Source organism: Zea mays, chromosome 8 (genome assembly GCF_902167145.1).
Source record: "Zea mays cultivar B73 chromosome 8, Zm-B73-REFERENCE-NAM-5.0, whole genome shotgun sequence".
NCBI lineage: Eukaryota > Viridiplantae > Streptophyta > Magnoliopsida > Poales > Poaceae > Zea > Zea mays.
In genome coordinates this window covers 170,456,669-170,474,571 of record NC_050103.1, presented here as the reverse complement: position 1 = coordinate 170,474,571, position 17,903 = coordinate 170,456,669, and the positions used below count along the sequence as shown (strand labels likewise).

Sequence of the window (17,903 nt, the reverse complement as noted above, 5' to 3'; positions counted from 1 at the left end):
TTTAAAAATTCCAGAAAAAAATCTAGACTAAATTTTTAGAATTCCACTATTTAAAAAAAAACTTCAGCCCATACTTTTTGAAACTCCAAAATTACTTCAATATGTTAGTTTGATCTATTTGCTTCCTAATAATTTTGAAAAATTATATATGAAAAATTGAATAGATCAAATTGGTATAAATGAATAAACACATAGCTTTCTGGGTTCTAAAAAAATATGTAGTGAAATTTAAAAAATTATTTAAATATTGTTTAGAACTTCTATCCACATTTTTAGAACCCAAAATTTTTGAAACGCGAATATACCACATTGATTTTAAAATTTGGCTCCCTTTGTTATCATTAGTGTTTGTTGTTAGTTAAAAAATAGGAATAAAATAGACCAAATTGATATAGTGGAGTAATTTTTGGTGTTTACAAAAAATATGTACTGAAGTTTTAAAAAAATCGTGAAATTTTAAAAATCTAGTCCATATTTTTTATTCTTGAATTTTTAAAATCCAAATAGATCAAACCAATTTCTAGTGGCATTAAAGAAATTAATATAGATTTTGATGGCATTAGAGAAATTTGCTCAAAATAGAACTAACGATAATGATAGGGCCAATTCTCTGTATGCCATCAGAAAATATACCCGTTACTTGTGTGCCACTGGCCCCACATGTCATACACACAAAAAAATATACCTACATGTCATTCAGTAGCACATAAAGAATGAGTATAAAATCTGATGACATAACAGGAATTTTTCTATAATGGTATTTAAGGTATTAAAATTTAAATTTAATGGTATTAAAAGGAAGCTATAAATTTTAACAGTATTGAAAGAATTAGTATAAGTTTGGATGCCATTGAATAGATTTCCTCAATTCTCTTCCAGTGCCCGTCCTGCTCTGCTCTGATCCACACAACAAAAGTAACAGAAGACAGTGGCCCATTAATCAGGCCCTTGAACGGTTAAACCCTAGACGGCCTAGAGAGAAAGGAAAGAAGTGCTCCGGGGAAGCACCGTGACACCCTTGCTCGCCCGCATCTCTCTAACCGCCGGCGCCGGCGCCGGCGCCGGCCATCGTTCACATGGCTGCGATGCCACCGGCCTTCACGGGCAACCTGAAGGTGAGTGCTTAAAAGATCCCCATCTGCCATTGCCCGGTTCGGTTCGGGTCACACTCTGCCGGTTCCGGCGCACTGCGGGCGCGGCATCAACACCACCCATGGCCACCACCCCCATCCACAAGCGACGTCGCAGGTTTCTACGCGGGCGCGTTGCGTCTCCAGCCGTCTTCCGCCATTCAAAGAATCCTTTGTTCCTCCGGCCCCATCCGCCTACCTTCAATCTCCTCCGGAGGGGCATGGATGATTTGCCGCCGAGCTGTGCTGAATCGGGGGGCTGGCGTCCGTGGCATTCAGAGCTCCATTTTGCGCTTAGCAGTAGATTCAGTTCTCTGCAGTCAATAGCTCCAACACTCCTGGACATGGATATTGGGTTAACGTGACTGCGAACAATGGCGGACCCAGAAATACAACCTATGCAAGATTATTAACTGCTAATAACTATAGGCGGGATTATCATCTGGGTTCAAATATTTGGACTTATGTGCTCCTTTGAGGCGGCGAGGCAGCCACACCCACACGCAGTGGCCTGTGGCGCCTGGGCGGTGAGTCCGCCTATGACTGCGAATGTTATAATTTTATTGGGCATCCTTTTAGTTGATTGAATTGGTTGTAGCCTGAACCTTATCTACCATTTTATCTCCCCTGCTTGTCGTGTTCTATGTCCCTGTTCAGCAGCTATACCACAGTCTTTTATGCTCACAGAGGCAGACATTAGTGGCTTGAAGTGCAGCCAAACGGCTTAGGTTTATCTATCTCTTCTGAGATATGAAATGGGACATTGTAGGTTTATGCATATTCAGCCACCTTTGCTAGTTATTATGTGATTTTGTAAATTTCCTGAGCCTGCGACTAAATTATTTCAACATATTTAGTAATGCGCTGGGAGTATATGCAGAACTTAAGTACCTTTTCTGTTTGTTTTGTCAACAAAGTGAGCAAAAAACAATGCTTTGTTATGTGTGGCCATGTTGCATGAGTGAAGAAGCACGTGTTTCTTTCTTTTCACCTGAAAAGTAAAATAGTTCTGCAAGCAGAATCTCTAGTTATGGAATGTTATTTCTGAATCCGCAGTTCACATCATGTTCAGTCAAGTACTAGCACTGACGGTTGCTTCCTTTTTGATATGTGCAGAAAGCACTTGCAGGTCTGAGAAGAATCAATTTAGATGGGCTTCGATGGCGCGTATTTGATGCTAAGGGTCAGGTTAGGATTGTTTTTCTAGCTTGAGTAGCATGGATGAACTTATCTCAAGAAGGATAGAGGCTACGAGGTAAATTTTCTATGTGATATAGGTGCTGGGACGATTGGCTTCCCAAATAGCCGTTGTGCTTCAAGGCAAGGATAAACCGACCTATGCGCCACATGTGGAAAATGGAGACATGTGCATTGTACTTAATGCACAGGATATCAGTGTTACAGGAAGGAAAATGACAGATAAGATTTACTACTGGCATACAGGGTTAGTACCCAGCAAAAAATTTGTTGGTTACATTATTTATGAGATTTTTGTTAACTTTCTCTTGTTATGTGTTTATTCCCAAATAGGTATGTTGGCCATTTGAAGGAAAGGAGGCTCAAGGACCAGATGGAGAAAGACCCAACTGAAGTGATTCGCAAAGCTGTGCTGCGCATGCTTCCCCGCAACAAACTGCGTGATGTAAGTGAAACTGTGAAACTTCATTTCTCTTTCATTCTGCATTAGAAAACCTGGGCGCGCTTTGTCGCGCCATGATTGTGCCAGCCAGTAGCAGTTTTGTGTAATCTATGAGCTTTACAGTATGGACTATGGAGTAACTTGTATAAGTTTTGTCATATGATGACTAAACTGATCTGATCAATTGAAAATGAAATTGGTCATATTTTCTGTTAGAAATGAAAAGCGCCAAACAAAACATTGAAGGGAATGAGTGTAGCTTTCTAGCATGAACCAATGTTTTCAAGTTGTCCGATTAATCGCGATTAGTCACGATTAATCGTTCAAGTCGGGTTGGACCAATCACGGTTAATCGCCCAAGTCGTCCGACTAATCGTGATTAATCGCGATTAATCGTCCTAGTCGGTCAGGTAGAACAACCAGCAAGCTGTCCGACTTGAAAACATTGCCATGAACGTAAGTGTGTTTGGTCATTGATTTATAGTGAATGGATACAATAGATGCAATAAAAAAATAAATTAACACAAACCAATGCAAAAACAAAGAAACAAATGAATTTGGCATAGACTCTAAAACTTTAGTAGTAGCAAGGAAACTTTTTAAGTGCACGTTCCCATATTAGAGACATTTTTTAAACAAAATTGATTTTGCCCTTTCTAAGCTACCATGCAGCAGGTGGAAAAAAATTAGTACGGCCATATACTACTATTACTCTGTATGAAACAGGGGCAGGCCCAGGGCCTGGCTCATTATACTCTTTTATATCTTCAACATTTTATTCTTGGGAGGACCCATGCAGTTGAGAACAAACTTGCTGCTGCCATGAAGCCTCAGCATTGATATTTATAGCTGAGAGATTTATGAACACCATAGCCAGGTAGCTGAGCTGCCATCACCAGACCTATGTTGAATGTTGTTCAGTCTCATGTAAAATCTGACCATATTGTACTTAGACAACAAGAGTAATTGAATAAAAATATAGCAAGAGCATTCTTGTTTGAGGATATAACGATGATAAGTTAAAACTTATATATATATATATATATATATATATATATATATATATAATTGTTTTGAACATGGTTTATTTGTTATATCTGAAAATACAGTTCACAAGCACACAGATAAGTAGTTTTGTTAGCATTGAAGCAATATATACTAATAAAAGGCACAAAACACACTGAAGAATAGCTATGACCAAGCTGAACTCCAAGGTAGATAAAAAACTACAAGTGGATCACATATAAACAGATGCATAGGCAGCTTCTCCTTCGGTCCTTCCTCTGTTTTAATCTTTTATTTTCCCTTGCCCTCTCAAACTCTCCCTTCTATATACACCTAGTAACAGGATACATCATGTCCTAATCTCTGCCACTAACGATGAAGTCATGAGGGATCTCACTGCCGATCACCTTTCTGCTACCCACCCTTCTAGTCTTCTACCCTGTTGCTTGCTATACTCTAACTTGTCCTTTGGTTTTAATCATGTTGCGAAAAATCTAGAGTGAGTGTGGCAACTAGACAAGGAAGATGGTGACTTCGACGGCATGAGGGGGTTCACCAACCGAGGGACCGCCACAGACGACGGTGGCATAGCAGCATCCCACGAGTTTGATGAGTCGCGCTCTTGCCATCGCATACACGGCTGCAACGATTGAGGCGGTGATCTCTGCTGGGCTGCTAGAGGGGGTCGACTGCTGCATGCCTGCGTGCCAGGGCCCAATGCATGAGTGCTGTAGGGGTGGAGGCGATCGTAGAGGGCACAGCATGGACACACGGGTGTGGTGGCAGCGTCCAGGCTGCTGTCCACGTGGCTCAGGGTGGAACGGGTGCTAGATGTTAGGCATACAGTGTCGAGGGAGAGAAAAATGGAACGGAAACAACATCTAGTATTTGACCACGTAGATAATCCAACGGCTGAAAAAGATGACATGGCTCAATCACTGCCTGGGAAAAGCCCTGGATGGCTGGACCAGAATTCATATATGTAGATTCGAGGATCCGACATGAGCTCTTCTGTTTGAGGTTAAATAACTGGATTTTAATGCTACCTTTATTTGTTATTTCTAACACTACTGAATAAAAATACTGTATCTATCCTCCTTTTGACACTTTTATGTATTGTTGACTGTAATGATGACAGTTGTGTGTTAGAGAAGAGAGATTAGTCCCTTGTCTTGAACTGGTAAACAATGTAACTTTATTGCTCACTGAGCCATGAAATTCCAACCAACTCTCTATAAGCTAATTATCTTTACTTTGTTGCTCCCTTTTTTCCCACAACCGTTGGTAAAAGCAAAATAAACGTCCACCGCGTAAAAACCCTGCTCAGAGTGGACACAGGGTCTTTTTTCATGAATCAGTTGCTGCTAGAGGTTTAATTTGCCTGTACTCTGTTGCTAATGAATTATTACCATTCTCCATTGCATTGCTGGACCTACAATCTACTTAATGACCTGTCAAAGTTTGTTAATCCCGTGTTGTGGACACTGGTTAACAAAACTTTTGAAGATTTTAAGCTAAAACTATATATATCGACGGGCAACTTTTGTAGTATATATCATTATCCGATCATATTTTACTTGGTACTGTTACGCGTGGCTGAGATTTATATTAATTTGCATTTTGCAATATTTTGTTTGTCACGCTAAATGTGCTTGACCTTTGACATATACTGCTCTGGTCTTCCAGGATAGGGATCGCAAGCTGCGGATATTTTCTGGAATTGAGCATCCATTCCATGACCGCCCTCTTGAAGCTTTTGTGATGCCACCACGGCAAGTACGGGAGATGCGACCCCGTGCAAGGCGTGCAATGTTAAGGGCCCAGAAAAAAGAGCATTCAAACAGGGCCAAGGAGGAAGAAGATGCTAAGAATGCCACAGCTGAGGTCACTGCATAGGCTCCTCATGTGAATTTGCATGATGCAAATTTGCTCGATGCTGTTTTAGGCCTATCTTTTTTGCTTGGTAGCCTTTTCCAGTGGAATAGGCACTAGAGGCTCGGAATGTGCCAACCTCGTTCTGAATCACCTTTTTATTTCCATTGCAATTTGTAACTGGAACCCTGCCTGTCACAGCTGCTTTCTTTTGTAAGCGAATAAGACCGTCTGAATTGTTGAACTTCTGATCTCATGAGTGCACAAGAATGTCTCCAGGGACATCTTCTATCCTTTCTTTACGTGTCACTAGGTGAGTGTCCGTACGTTGCAACGGAAACATATATAATACTAAGATAATTTATGTGCGAATGTGTGTTATACTGTTGATTGACTTCTTACTCTTACCTGCACCACTGCATGACTTATGTTATATTCTAATATCAGTACACGTTAATTTTTTTGGTTTGTTGCAGGCTTGCAGTAGTTTATTTTTTTTTTGTGTTAGAGCACTGGAAACTCTCAGGACAGAACCTCGATTTATCTTTTTTTTTTTGTATTCACAACCTGAACTCGGCAACTCGCTATAGATCTGTCACCATCAAGACACTTCAATCATTGTAACTGTGGTCTGTGGCACCAATTCATTTCCCCCTGTCGTTTTAGCTGCGTGATCCGCGTTGAGGATTTCGAAACCACTAGTCACAATCGAATTTGGCCAGCTAACATATCATGCCAAATACAAAATTTATCTGTTTTCTTTTCAATGATTCAATCCTTGTCAGTACCATATAAAGCATAAACTATTGTGTGTATAATTGAGCACTGACACGGCTGTTCTTGATTTTTCAAAAGAAAAAAAAACTATTACTGATGTTCTTGCTGACGACCGATATTACAAAGCGCCCCCCCACTGGTACGTTGGAAGCAAAGAACAACCGCAGAAAATTTGTGTTGATGCTGCATCGCACCAAAAGCACATCACCGATTCTCCCAACCATAGATGACTGACGATCAGAACCCGGTCCTTGTAGTTGTACTACATGCAAGCGACATCTATCTTCTGTTTGTTATTTGGTGCCATAAGCCAAGTGACGGCTGGAGGTTTTGCTCGAGTTTCTTTTGTCGCTGCTGTGCCGTCCTTCAACTGTTTTCTATGGGTTTGGCATCATAAACGGGCGGTGACAAAGCATATGTTCATTTTTTTTTTTCAAAACTTTGAAGTAGTGCTCTCGTTTTTTCGACTTTCTTGATACACTTCGCCGGCCGTAGACTCACAAACATGGCCGGTTGTTCTTGACTTCGGAATATTAGCCCAGTTTGGATTGGCTAAATAGGCGATGTTTGGAAACAAAGTTTTTAAAATACCACAGCCGCACGTAGAAGCTGACACATTGCCCCCTCGATCTGGCGTACTTCTGGGCTTCGCCTTGTAGCTGGAATTGGCCGCCGTAGGGCTAGCCGATGCGTGACGCTATACGTGGGAAAAGTGAAATGTATGAAAAATGATATTTTATAGTTGTAGTGGGTATAAAAATAGAATTTAGGAGAAACCGCTGCGGGAAAGAGAAAAGCAGGGGATATAATCTAGGTGACCTGGTGACATGACTGCATAGTGTGGTACAAGGCCCCCTAAACAGCGACATTTTTCTCTCTCACGGCAGCGGCGTGGTGACCCCCTACACTGTGTATGTCTCGGGTTTTATGCTCATGAGTAATTGTTAGTAGATAAAAAATTGATAATAGATGAAAAATAGAGATATAAAATGATATTTTGTAGTTGTAGTGGTGTACCAGGAAGAATTTAGAGGAAAATCACTGTGGGAGATGAAAAATAAAGGATAAAATTTTAACGACGTGACACAACGGTGAAATATAGAGTGAAATATAGAGAGAAATTTAAAGAAAATCGTTGTGGATAGTCTAATAACCTTGTAGGGGCGAGGGGAGGGGTTGTGGCATGCCATGGCCTGAGCTATGACCAGATCGTCTTCCGTCGCAATCCCATAGATAATGCTTCCCACCTAAGGGCTAATTTGGGAACCATATTTTTCCATGGTATTTTTATTTTTCCAAAAGAAATTAGTTTATTTTCCCTTAGAAAAATGGAAATTCCTTAGGAAAATGGTGTTCCTAAACTAGCCCTAAAACCATCCTTTAAAACATCGTTTAGTATGGTTTGTGAAAAAAATAATGAAGTCATCCAAGAAGTCTGTAGGAAAAGTTGTATCGACACTTGCTACTCGATTATATAATAAGCCAAAAGAGACTGATTCGCACGTCCCAGGCTAGATCTGATGATGGATCATAGTTTTTTATCCGTAATAATTCACGAGCCAGTTACCGTGAATTTTGACTGACCGAAAATACGACTTAAGTCGAAAAAATCTGATCCAAAGCAAAAAAAACTCACACTCAATCCAAAAAAAACTCGATCTAAAGCGTCCAACTGAAAGGCACAGACCAACCCGACTCAATTCGATACTATGCATAAGTTAGAAAAAAAACTCGACCAAAAGCATCGAATTGGGAGGCACAGACCAACCCAACTCGATTCGATACTATGCGTAATTTAGATGCATAAGTTAGATGTGTACCGTGCCAAACAAATTACGATCCGATCTTAATTTGATCATTCAACCAGAACTGGCTCTAGGTCGATCTCGGAGCACGGCTCGAGCTGGGAGACAGTGAGACACACAAGACACAACGCTCTCGGATCTGCCGCGCCCCCGCTCTCCTCTGGCTCGCTCGCGTTCTCGCGTACACCACTCCAGACAGTGACACAGGGACACACGCCGGCGTGGCTGCTCACGTGTTCTCAGTTCTCACCCTGCGCTCTCGCCGGCCGGGGCTATAAGTGGTCAGCGAATATCTCTGCGGCAAGCCCACGCTTCGGAGTGGACGTCAGGCGCGCTCGCCAGCCCCCCACACCACCACCACCACCACAACCCCACCAAGCTCACGTTTCCGAATTCACCAACTCCTGCACGCCGCGTCGAGATCGTTCACGCCTTAGCTTCGGGAACTCCACCAATAAGCCCACCGGCTGGAGCAATGGGGAGCACGGGGCGCGAGCCGGAGGTGACCCGCGCCAACTTCCCCGACGGCTTCGTCTTCGGCGTCGCCACCTCCGCGTACCAGGTTGGTACGGTACCCGGCCGCCGCCGTCCCCATCTCATCCCGCGCGGCCGCCTTCGCTTGGCGTCCGTTCCTCCGCGTGCCTGCGCCTTGCGTACGCCTGAAGAATGCGCGCCAGCTTGTGCACGCTGGCTTGGCTTGCTTGGGGGCTTTAGTTCTGAGTTTCGAATTGGTGTGTGGATTCCACTGTTTGGTATGTGTTTTCACCGTAGTTCCCAGCTCTGACACCGTTATTGCATTTTGAGCTCGGTCCGCATGTTGATCGGCGTCTCGGCTTGACTTTGGGTCCATGTATAGAGTTCATTCAGCTTGTCCCAAACGTGCATAGGCTAGAGTTGACTCGTCTCAAACCTGGGCATGCTAGAGTTTATTCACCATGTCCCAAACGTGCAGAGGCGGTGTCTAGGAACAGGTGCTGATTACGGATTAGCATTCCGTGTATAGGACAGCGCCCCTGTTTCGGGTTAATTTCAAGTGCAACTTCTGATGAATGTCTCAGAGGTCCATGGAGTGTGAGATGAGCACTTATTTCTGTCCCTTTCGCTATAAAACTGGAAGTTACGTTGTTTGAATTCTTTCCTCTGTAGATCGAGGGAGCGAGAAGAGAGGGAGGCAAAGGAGACAACATATGGGATGTATTTACAGATGACAAAGGTTTGCTTGTCTGGTTCTTTTATGATACCTCTTTTCAGGAGATCCCTTTACAGTCTTGAAATACATAAATTTAACTATTGTGTTCAAATGCTTGCTTTTCAGAACGTGTCTTAGACAGAAGCAATGCAGAAATTGCAGTTGACCACTACCATCGATACAAGGTATTGTCTAGCATTCCTATAAAAGAAAAGGAACCATAAAAAAAAGAGGGGGAGGGGGGCTCCATCTTCTTAACAACGAATGTGAAAACTGCCATTTTTCTCTGTTCCTACAATGTTAATTTGGTTGTACATTGCATTGTTTCTCAGGAAAAAAAAACAATTTCTTGTTTGAAATATTTTTCAGGAAGACATTGAGCTCATGGCAAGTCTAGGTTTTAGCGCATACAGATTTTCTATATCTTGGGCACGTATATTTCCTGGTATGGTAAAATTAACATATAGGAGATTCATTTATAGCACATGACATAGACCACGATACAAATATTTGCATTTTCCATTGTCTGTCAATGTTAATGCAGATGGCTTGGGGGAAAAGGTCAATGAGCAAGGAGTCGCCTTCTATAATGACCTCATCAACTTTATGATTTCGAAAGGTGTCAGATGTTTTACTGAATATCTTTAAAGGTTACCGTGCTTATAGTTGTTAACCATTCATCTGTCTGACAATAGGTATTGAGCCTTACGCAACACTGTATCATTGGGATCTTCCAAACAATCTTCAAAAAACTCTGGGGGGCTGGATTTCTGACAAGATTGTGTAAGCCACTGCAGGCATCTTAAGCGTGTAGTATGAATGTATGATTACCGAAGTTTTCTTAACACGCAAATGAATGGTTACATATGAGATTCTTCTCGACTCAACCTTTTTGTTTCAAAAGTGTTTGCAGCTTGATTTGCTGTTTTTACGAGTTTCTCACCATAAAAATATCCTAGGGAGTACTTTGCATTGTATGCAGAAGCTTGCTTTGCAAATTTCGGAGATAGAGTAAAGCGTTGGATAACAATCAATGAACCTCTCCAAACCGCAATCAACGGTTATGGGATTGGAATTTTTGCGCCTGGAGGATGCCAAGGTGAAACTGCAAGATGTTACTTGGCCGCCCATCACCAAATCTTGGCTCATGCTGCTGCTGTTGATGTTTATAGAAGAAAATTCAAGGTCTGTTTTAGTTCTTATATATATGAATTGTCTTGAGGTTCTTATTTGAGGAGTTTAAATCCTGGTCCCGCCATTCTGCCAATATTTTTTTAGAGTTTCATGGCTCATACCCAAGCCTATTAACTAAAGTCAAAAGACCAAGAGTTAATTACAGATCTATGAGAAAAACTCCATCAGAACCAGAAGAAACCACAAAAAGACCACCTCTCCCCTCAACAGAGAAGGGAAACTACTGAACCTAACCTGCCACAAGAGTATCTGTAACCTGGTACAAACACCACAAAAACTTGTCTCATCTCCAAGGGATTGTTAACAGATTTCTGGCAATACTCCTGAAAGCAGCTGATTGGCTTCATTAGTTCTTTGTTAGAATGGGTTCTTTTTTGCTCTCTCTTTCTTTGCACTCTCCCAACTTTCTGTATCTCCTGTGTCATGCTTACACACTAACTTCTTTGTATATAATGAGAATTGAAAGTTCAGGAACTAGCCCAATTCATTTGTTTCCTACCAATATTGTATTTGGTACCCTCATCATCTTTCCATCATTTTTCTAGCAGTATATTTTGTTCGTCTGATGGTTTTACATGTTACAAAAATAGGCTGCACAAAGTGGTGAAGTAGGCTTGGTTGTTGACTGTGAATGGGCAGAGCCATTTTCTGAAAAACTCGAAGACCAAATTGCTGCGCAACGGAGGATTGACTTTCAACTTGGATGGTATGTTTCTCATGATATTACTAATGTATGTGAGAGATTAGCACGGCCGGCCTTGAGGGTGTGCGGCGGGTGCGGCCGCACCGGGCCCCCAAAAACAGAGGGCCTCTCTGGCCACTTGACATTAGCACTTTTTCCCGCTAAGCATATCTACCCTAGACATAAATACGCAAGAGCGATGCATTGTCGATCAGTTCCGTTTATATTGTTAAACTAATGTCTCAATTACTTATCTAATATTCACTTCGTTCCAAAATAGTATTTGTTTTAACTCTTGATTTTTATGTCTATATTCAACTAGATGATGAGGAATCAACTAGAGAAGCAAAATAAATTCTATTTTGATATAGAGAGAGTATTATTTACTATACACATGATGGTTGCATCGACGGAGAGAAGATTTTTAAAATTGAAATATTTTTTGAACTATTTAAGGTCAACAATGACTTAAGAGAGGTTAAATGGTTTGGCCATTATATGTATCTAAAAGAAGTTGTTGGATGAGATTAATCTTAATGGTATAAGCGATGATTTGTATCACAAAATGTTATAAGATATTTTTAATGACATCGGATAACAAGTATGTGTTTTTGCTATATTTTAAATTTGTCATCTTATAAATGTTGAATATTATATATATTGTGTGTGATGGGGCCTCCATTTCAGATTTCGCACCAGGCCCCTAAAAAGTCAGGAACGGCCCTGTAGATTAGGTACAAGATAATTGATTGATTATCAAAGATATGAGGTTACACATATATAGGCAAGGATGACTTAGGTTTATAGAAATAAAACCAACAGGGATCCTTGTTTATTAGATATTAATCAATCTATCCTAACCATATAAGCACTACACGCAATAGGAGGATGTGCACACCCATTAGGGCTGCTACACCACCTGTCTAACACGTCCCCGCAGTCAAGGCAGTAGCCTGGCTGACGTTGGGACTGAACTTGAACTCATCGAAGACAGAACCTGGAAGTCGTTTGGTGAAGATGCTGTCGAATTGAATGTTGTGGGAACTTGCGAAAGCTTGGGCGAGGAGGAGCCATCCACCTTCTCCGAGGCCGAGAAGCACCACTCGTGGCGACGTTCCATGATTGAAGAGATAGACTCTATCGAGAGAAACCAACGTATTGTGCCCCTTCTGCGGTTCTGCCCAGTCACCGGCTGATCAGGTTGAAGTGAGTGTATAAAGTGAAGAAGAAGATCGCTGGTGAGGTGGTTAAGCACAAGGCGTAGCTCATCGTAAATAGCACAAGGCATGGCTCATCGTAAATGGCTATGTCAAGCAGCCAAGTGTGGACTTCGACAAAGGTCTTCGCTCATGTGGTCCACATTGAGTATGTGTGGTTGTTGCTGGCACTCACCGCCTAGGACAGGTGGCATGTGCACCATATGGACGTCAAGTCTGTATTCCTTAATGACGAGCTGGTCGAGGAAGTCTACATCAAACAACCTCCCAACTTCATCGTTGTCGGCCATGAGAACAAGGTGTTGCACCTAGATAAAACACTTTACGGACTTTGTCAAGCACCGCACATGTGGGATGCCAAGCTCGATGAGACCTGGTGGCGCTCTGTTTTCAGCCACAACACGTCAGAGCATGTTGTCTACGATTGTGGCAAGGGCGCTTCTCGACTTCTTGTTGGGGTCTATGTCGATGATTGTGGGAAACCCTAACCCTAACTCAGGGTTGGGAGTTGTATTAATAGACTCAGGTTGTTGGGCCTGACCCAGTACACAAGGGTATAACTGTAATTATAAGGGGCTAACCCCAACATCCTAAACATGTACTCTAACACCCCCCCACCGCCGCCGCAGTCTCAACTCTATCATGTACAAATGTTGAGACTGGATCGAAAATCGGCGAATACACTCGACGGTAGCCCCTTGGTGAAGATGTCGGCGAACTGCAGCGTGGTGGGGATGCTGAGAACACGAACGTCACCGGCAACGACACGCTCGCGGATGAAGTGCAGGTCGATCTCCACGTGCTTCGTGCGCTGAAGTTGCACGAGATTGGTGGAGAGCTAGACCGCGCTGACGTTGTCGCAATAGACGAGGGTGGCGCGCTGAAGGAGGCTGTGGAGCTCCTAGAGAAGTTGGCGCAGCGAGGAGGCCTCTTCCACGCCGTTGGCCACAATGCGGTACTCGACCTCTGCGGTGGAGCGGGAGACGACAGGCTGCTGCTTGACGGCCTAAGAGACGAGGTTGGCGCCCAGGAACACGACGTAACCGGAAGTGGAACGGCGCGTGTCGGGACAGCCAACCCAGTCAACGTTGGTGTAAACCACGAGCTCCGACATCGGGGAGGGTCGGAGTAGAAGGTCGTAGTCGAGGAAGCCGCAGAGGTAACACATGATCCACTTGAGAGCGGTGAGATGGGTCTCCCTCGGGGTTGACAACAAGAGTTATAACTAACCTAGCTCTATACCATGTGGGAAACCCTAACTCAGAGTTGGGAGTTGTATTAATAGACTCGGGTTGTTGGGCTGGCCCATTACACAGAGGTATAATTGTAATTACAAGGGGCTAACCCCAAATGGGTACTCTAACAATGACCTCATCATCATCGGGAATGACACGAGGGAGATCGTGAAGTTCAAGCAGGAAATGAGGGTCAGGTTCAAGATGAGTGATTTGAGCTTATTCAGTTTTTATCTAGTTATTGAGGGGGGACCGTGACATCACCATGATCACTTCTATGAACTGCATATAAAGTTAGACATTGTCAAGCTCAATGAGGAATTTCAAACTTAAGGGGTGAAATGTGAGCAAGGCATGTAACCCTGAATTATGACTCTTTTTTTGATAGAGATAGTGTTGAGCTCAGTTGGGATAGTTATCCTCCCCGAGCGCGTCCTTGTTTGTTTTTTCCTTTTTCTGGGTTTCCCATTTTAGAATTCATATGTGTGTATGTAAATGGCTAATACAAGGAGAAAATATGTCATGGTAGCACAACGCCAAAAAATTAAGAGTATTCATCGTGTTCTTGACAATTCATGGAGACCGGTTCATCCTTGTCAGAGCTTCAATCATCACCGGATAAGAGCTCTGGCTAACATATATGAGGTTACACATATATAAATATATAAGCAAGGATGGCCTAGGTTCATATAAACAGAACCATCGGAGGATCCTTACCTATTAGATATCAATTAATCAATCCTAACCATATAAGCACTAGGCTCATTAGGGCTGCAGTGCCTTCTGTCTAACAATGTCATATGGGGATATCTTCCAACATTGTTTAGTTTACACAATAGCTTTTTCCATAAAGAAGGCATAATCTAGATCATACAAATTTATGTAGTATATGTATATGATGTGCCCACATTTATTTGGCTTTGTGTTCCTAGGATGATGTGTGATATCTGCTGACTAATTTCCCTTTACTTAAAGGTACCTAGATCCAATATATTTTGGTGATTACCCAGAAAGCATGCGTCAGCGACTGGGCAGTGATCTTCCAACCTTCTCAGAGAAAGATAAAAAATTCATCAAGAACAAAATTGATTTTATTGGACTAAATCATTATACTTCGAGGCTCATTGCTCATCACCAAAATCCTGATGATGTTTATTTCTACAAAGTGCAACAAATGGAGAGAGTAGGTATGATCTTCAGCTATGAAGGAAAGATAACAAATGTGTTATTTAGACACCAGATGCGTTCAAGAGTGTTTCCTTTCACAAGGAGGATGGATGGGTGGTAGAGAAGAGGGGTGGTATTTGGTCAAACCTTAAAGATTACAAAATCAGTAACTTTTCAAATGTTTAGTTTGAAAACATGTAAGTTATATGTGTAGAGTTGTATTGAAAAGTATTTGCAAAATATCATAGTTTTGAAGGATTTTATCTTTTTAGGAATACATTCTGGAAGAAATTAGTGGTCAAAGATGTGCATCAAAGAACGTCCAAAGTCAAATGTGGAAAGTATTTTTGACCAGAGGGAGTAACAAGTAAATTGACGAAATTCACATCCCTCAACTTCTTGGGTCTGAAACATTTGTTAGGGATGTAAGGTGAATGTCTTGATCCCAATTCCAGAAATATGTGTGAAAAATTGCGCATTTCAGTAGGATAGGGAGAGAGGGACCCTGGTGGAGAGTAGTCAGAATACAATCCTGAAAAATAGGTGATTACAGCAACATCTAATCAACTGTAGTTGTCTGTAAAAAAAAACTCAAAGAGAATTATTGCTAGTAGTTGGGTCAAATGCGTTCTAGGAACACTGGAAAACCGATGTTGGTGTATGTGGCTGAACTGCTACGTTTGCAGTCTTCCTTAGTCATAGCTGATCAACTTAGATTTACTCAAGATCATGCCTGCAAATCGCTGTTAACATTATTCTGACGTCTATTCTTTTGGCAGAAAAATGGAGTAGTGGTGAAAGCATTGGTGAAAGGGTCAGAGAACTCAGCACTGAGCTCTTTTTGTCCACGTGTAAATTATCTGGTTCTCTCCTCACACACACTATCTCAAATTTGCGCAGGCTGCATCTGAATGGCTTGTCATAGTTCCTTGGGGCCTTCACAAATTGCTTAACTATATAGTGAAGAAATACAACAACCCAGTAATTTATGTTACTGAGAATGGTAAGGCTTCCACACTTCCCAAAACCAAAGCGAAACAACGCGGGATGTCTCATACTCTCATATTGGTGGTGGCATGGTGCACAGTAAAATATGACAAGAAATTCTACAGATATTGTAGTGACTAAAAACTCTTATACAACGAATAGAAATAGTGTGTGTGTGTGTGGAATGTGATGTCCTTACCTAGTTTCTTTGCTGCAGGCATGGATGATGAAGACGATCAGTCCGCGACGATTGACCAGGTCCTAAACGACACGAAGAGAGTCGGCTACTTCAAAGGATACCTCAATTCGGTTGCACAGGCGATCAAGTAATTAAGCTTCGTTTCTGCCCATCCCGTAGCTGACGTGTTCTTTTGAGAAGGTGAGCCGTGCCGCGATGTGACTGACATGGCTACTAAAATCGTTTGACGCAAGCAGGGACGGGGCTGATGTCCGTGGGTACTTCGCGTGGTCATTCCTGGACAACTTCGAGTGGGCTATGGGCTACACCAAGAGGTTCGGCATAGTCTACGTCGATTACAAGGACGGGCTCTCCAGGCACCCCAAGGCATCGGCCCTCTGGTTCTCGCGCCTCCTCAAGGGCGAGGCTGCCGAAAACAGCTATAGCTAGAGCTGCCACAGACTGAGGGAACAGTCCGCGGCAAGTACAGAAACATTACACACATTTCTCCTGTTGTTGTGTCTTGTTGTTGTGTCTTAAAGGTGAGTGCACCTATGTATGTATGTATGTATGTATGTATGTATGTATGTATGTATGTATGTATATATGTATTCATCCTAATAATCTCAGGATGTGCTAGTCTGTCGTTGATGCGACGCTGGCTGAGATGTGTTCTCCAAGAACAAGAACAACCAGAACCTCAGCACCAAATAAGCTTTGAATCCATGTGTTGGACACCAAAATGAGCGGACGGTCCGACCCTTAGGCCCGGACTGTCCGCGTGTCCCGAGATTAGATTAACTCGGATGTTTATCCTTATCTCGTGCGTGGTTATCCATCTAATCACGCGGGAGTTTGTTGGCTATCTCTTAGGAAAAGGTCCAGACCTCCTCCCCTATAAATATAAAGGGGTACAACCGATTGAGAACCCCCGAACACATTCCAATCGAACCAATTACCTTATTTACTTTTCCTGCCCTATGAGTAGATGTAGCATAGTTCTAGTTGTAGTCTTCCACATATCCACCCTCCATCCCTATTCGACTCTACGTCGTCTAGATCCGTCTTGGGTGACCTGCCGATCCCAAGACAACCCTAGGATCTCACCCCTCCCGGGGGGCAAGATCTAGTTGTCCATCCAAAACCTCTTCCTCGAATTGATCTCTTAATTCCTAGGCGGCTCCACGTCGTCTCGGCGCCCCGGGTGACCTGTCGACCCAGAGCACCTTAAGATCTTTTCCCCCCAGGGGACGAGATCTAGATTCTAGCAAGGAGAAGGAAGACGACCCTGTCACCAGGTCGCGGACCGTCCGGCCATCAGGCAGGGAACCCTAGCCCTGCGCCAGGTCGCGAACCGTCCGGCCCTGTGCCGCGGACCGTCCGCGCCTGACCAGAGAGCACCGCCGCTGGGTTCTTGTTGAGTGATTGGCGCCCCAAAAAGGTGCCAACATACTTTTTGGCGACTCCGCTGGGGAAGAGGTTGCAGGTCTACAAAATCAGGCTTACATGGCCGATTCTAAAGATCTCAACAGTGCTTCTCCAAACAGCAACACAAGGCTGACTAATTTATCGGCCGCTGAGCGTGAAAGATTAAAAGATGACATGAAGAAAATAGACGAGGAGGTCCAGCGACAAGCAGATCAGGTGCTCAAGGTGGCGGATAAGTGGTTCCTCTCGCACTTCAGGGTAGATTGCCACCAGAAGGTCGTCCAAGAGAGGGAGATAAACGTCGAGTACATGTCAGCCGTGCTGCAACAGCTCTCCACAATAGGTGATGCCAGGTCAGCCGATGATATTCCATTTATTAAAATTTCTTTTGATAATCA

At 43.0% G+C, this 17,903-nt stretch overlaps 2 protein-coding genes across 3 annotated transcripts; both read left to right on the top strand.

The window, feature by feature from the left end:
* Positions 1-987: 987 nt before the first annotated feature.
* Positions 988-6,018, top strand: LOC100273323 (uncharacterized). Of its 2 annotated transcripts, none has more exons than NM_001147764.2 (5): positions 988-1,115; positions 2,247-2,318; positions 2,408-2,574; positions 2,661-2,772; positions 5,461-6,012. In NM_001147764.2, the coding sequence occupies exons 1-5, from the start codon at positions 1,077-1,079 to the stop codon at positions 5,668-5,670; spliced, it is 600 nt and encodes a 199-aa protein (NP_001141236.1). In that variant the 5' UTR covers positions 988-1,076; the 3' UTR covers positions 5,671-6,012. The 2 variants fall into 2 exon arrangements, with proteins under 2 accessions (NP_001141236.1, NP_001361281.1); NM_001374352.1 differs by lacking the exon at positions 988-1,115 and adding an exon at positions 1,169-1,657 and having other exon boundaries at positions 5,461-6,018.
* A 2,606-nt stretch (positions 6,019-8,624) lies between these two features.
* Positions 8,625-16,755, top strand: LOC100381862 (uncharacterized). The gene is made up of 13 exons (NM_001358387.1): positions 8,625-8,790; positions 9,375-9,441; positions 9,544-9,602; positions 9,787-9,862; positions 9,962-10,036; positions 10,113-10,200; positions 10,377-10,602; positions 11,202-11,317; positions 14,721-14,932; positions 15,692-15,726; positions 15,813-15,915; positions 16,117-16,225; positions 16,335-16,755. The coding sequence occupies exons 1-13, from the start codon at positions 8,704-8,706 to the stop codon at positions 16,525-16,527; spliced, it is 1,446 nt and encodes a 481-aa protein (NP_001345316.1). The 5' UTR covers positions 8,625-8,703; the 3' UTR covers positions 16,528-16,755.
* Positions 16,756-17,903: the final 1,148 nt, after the last annotated feature.

Bases quoted from the DNA above. Each gene is read 5' to 3' on its own strand.
- LOC100273323 (NM_001374352.1), top strand. From the start codon at position 1,595: ATGTGCTCCTTTGAGGCGGCGAGGCAGCCACACCCACACGCAGTGGCC. The intron at 2,319-2,407 runs GTTAGGATTGTT...TATGTGATATAG, and splicing joins TATTTGATGCTAAGGGTCAG to GTGCTGGGACGATTGGCTTC. The intron at 2,773-5,460 runs GTAAGTGAAACT...CTGGTCTTCCAG, and splicing joins CCCGCAACAAACTGCGTGAT to GATAGGGATCGCAAGCTGCG.
- LOC100381862 (NM_001358387.1), top strand. From the start codon at position 8,704: ATGGGGAGCACGGGGCGCGAGCCGGAGGTGACCCGCGCCAACTTCCCC. The intron at 9,603-9,786 runs GTATTGTCTAGC...AATATTTTTCAG, and splicing joins ACCACTACCATCGATACAAG to GAAGACATTGAGCTCATGGC. The intron at 9,863-9,961 runs GTATGGTAAAAT...ATGTTAATGCAG, and splicing joins TTGGGCACGTATATTTCCTG to ATGGCTTGGGGGAAAAGGTC.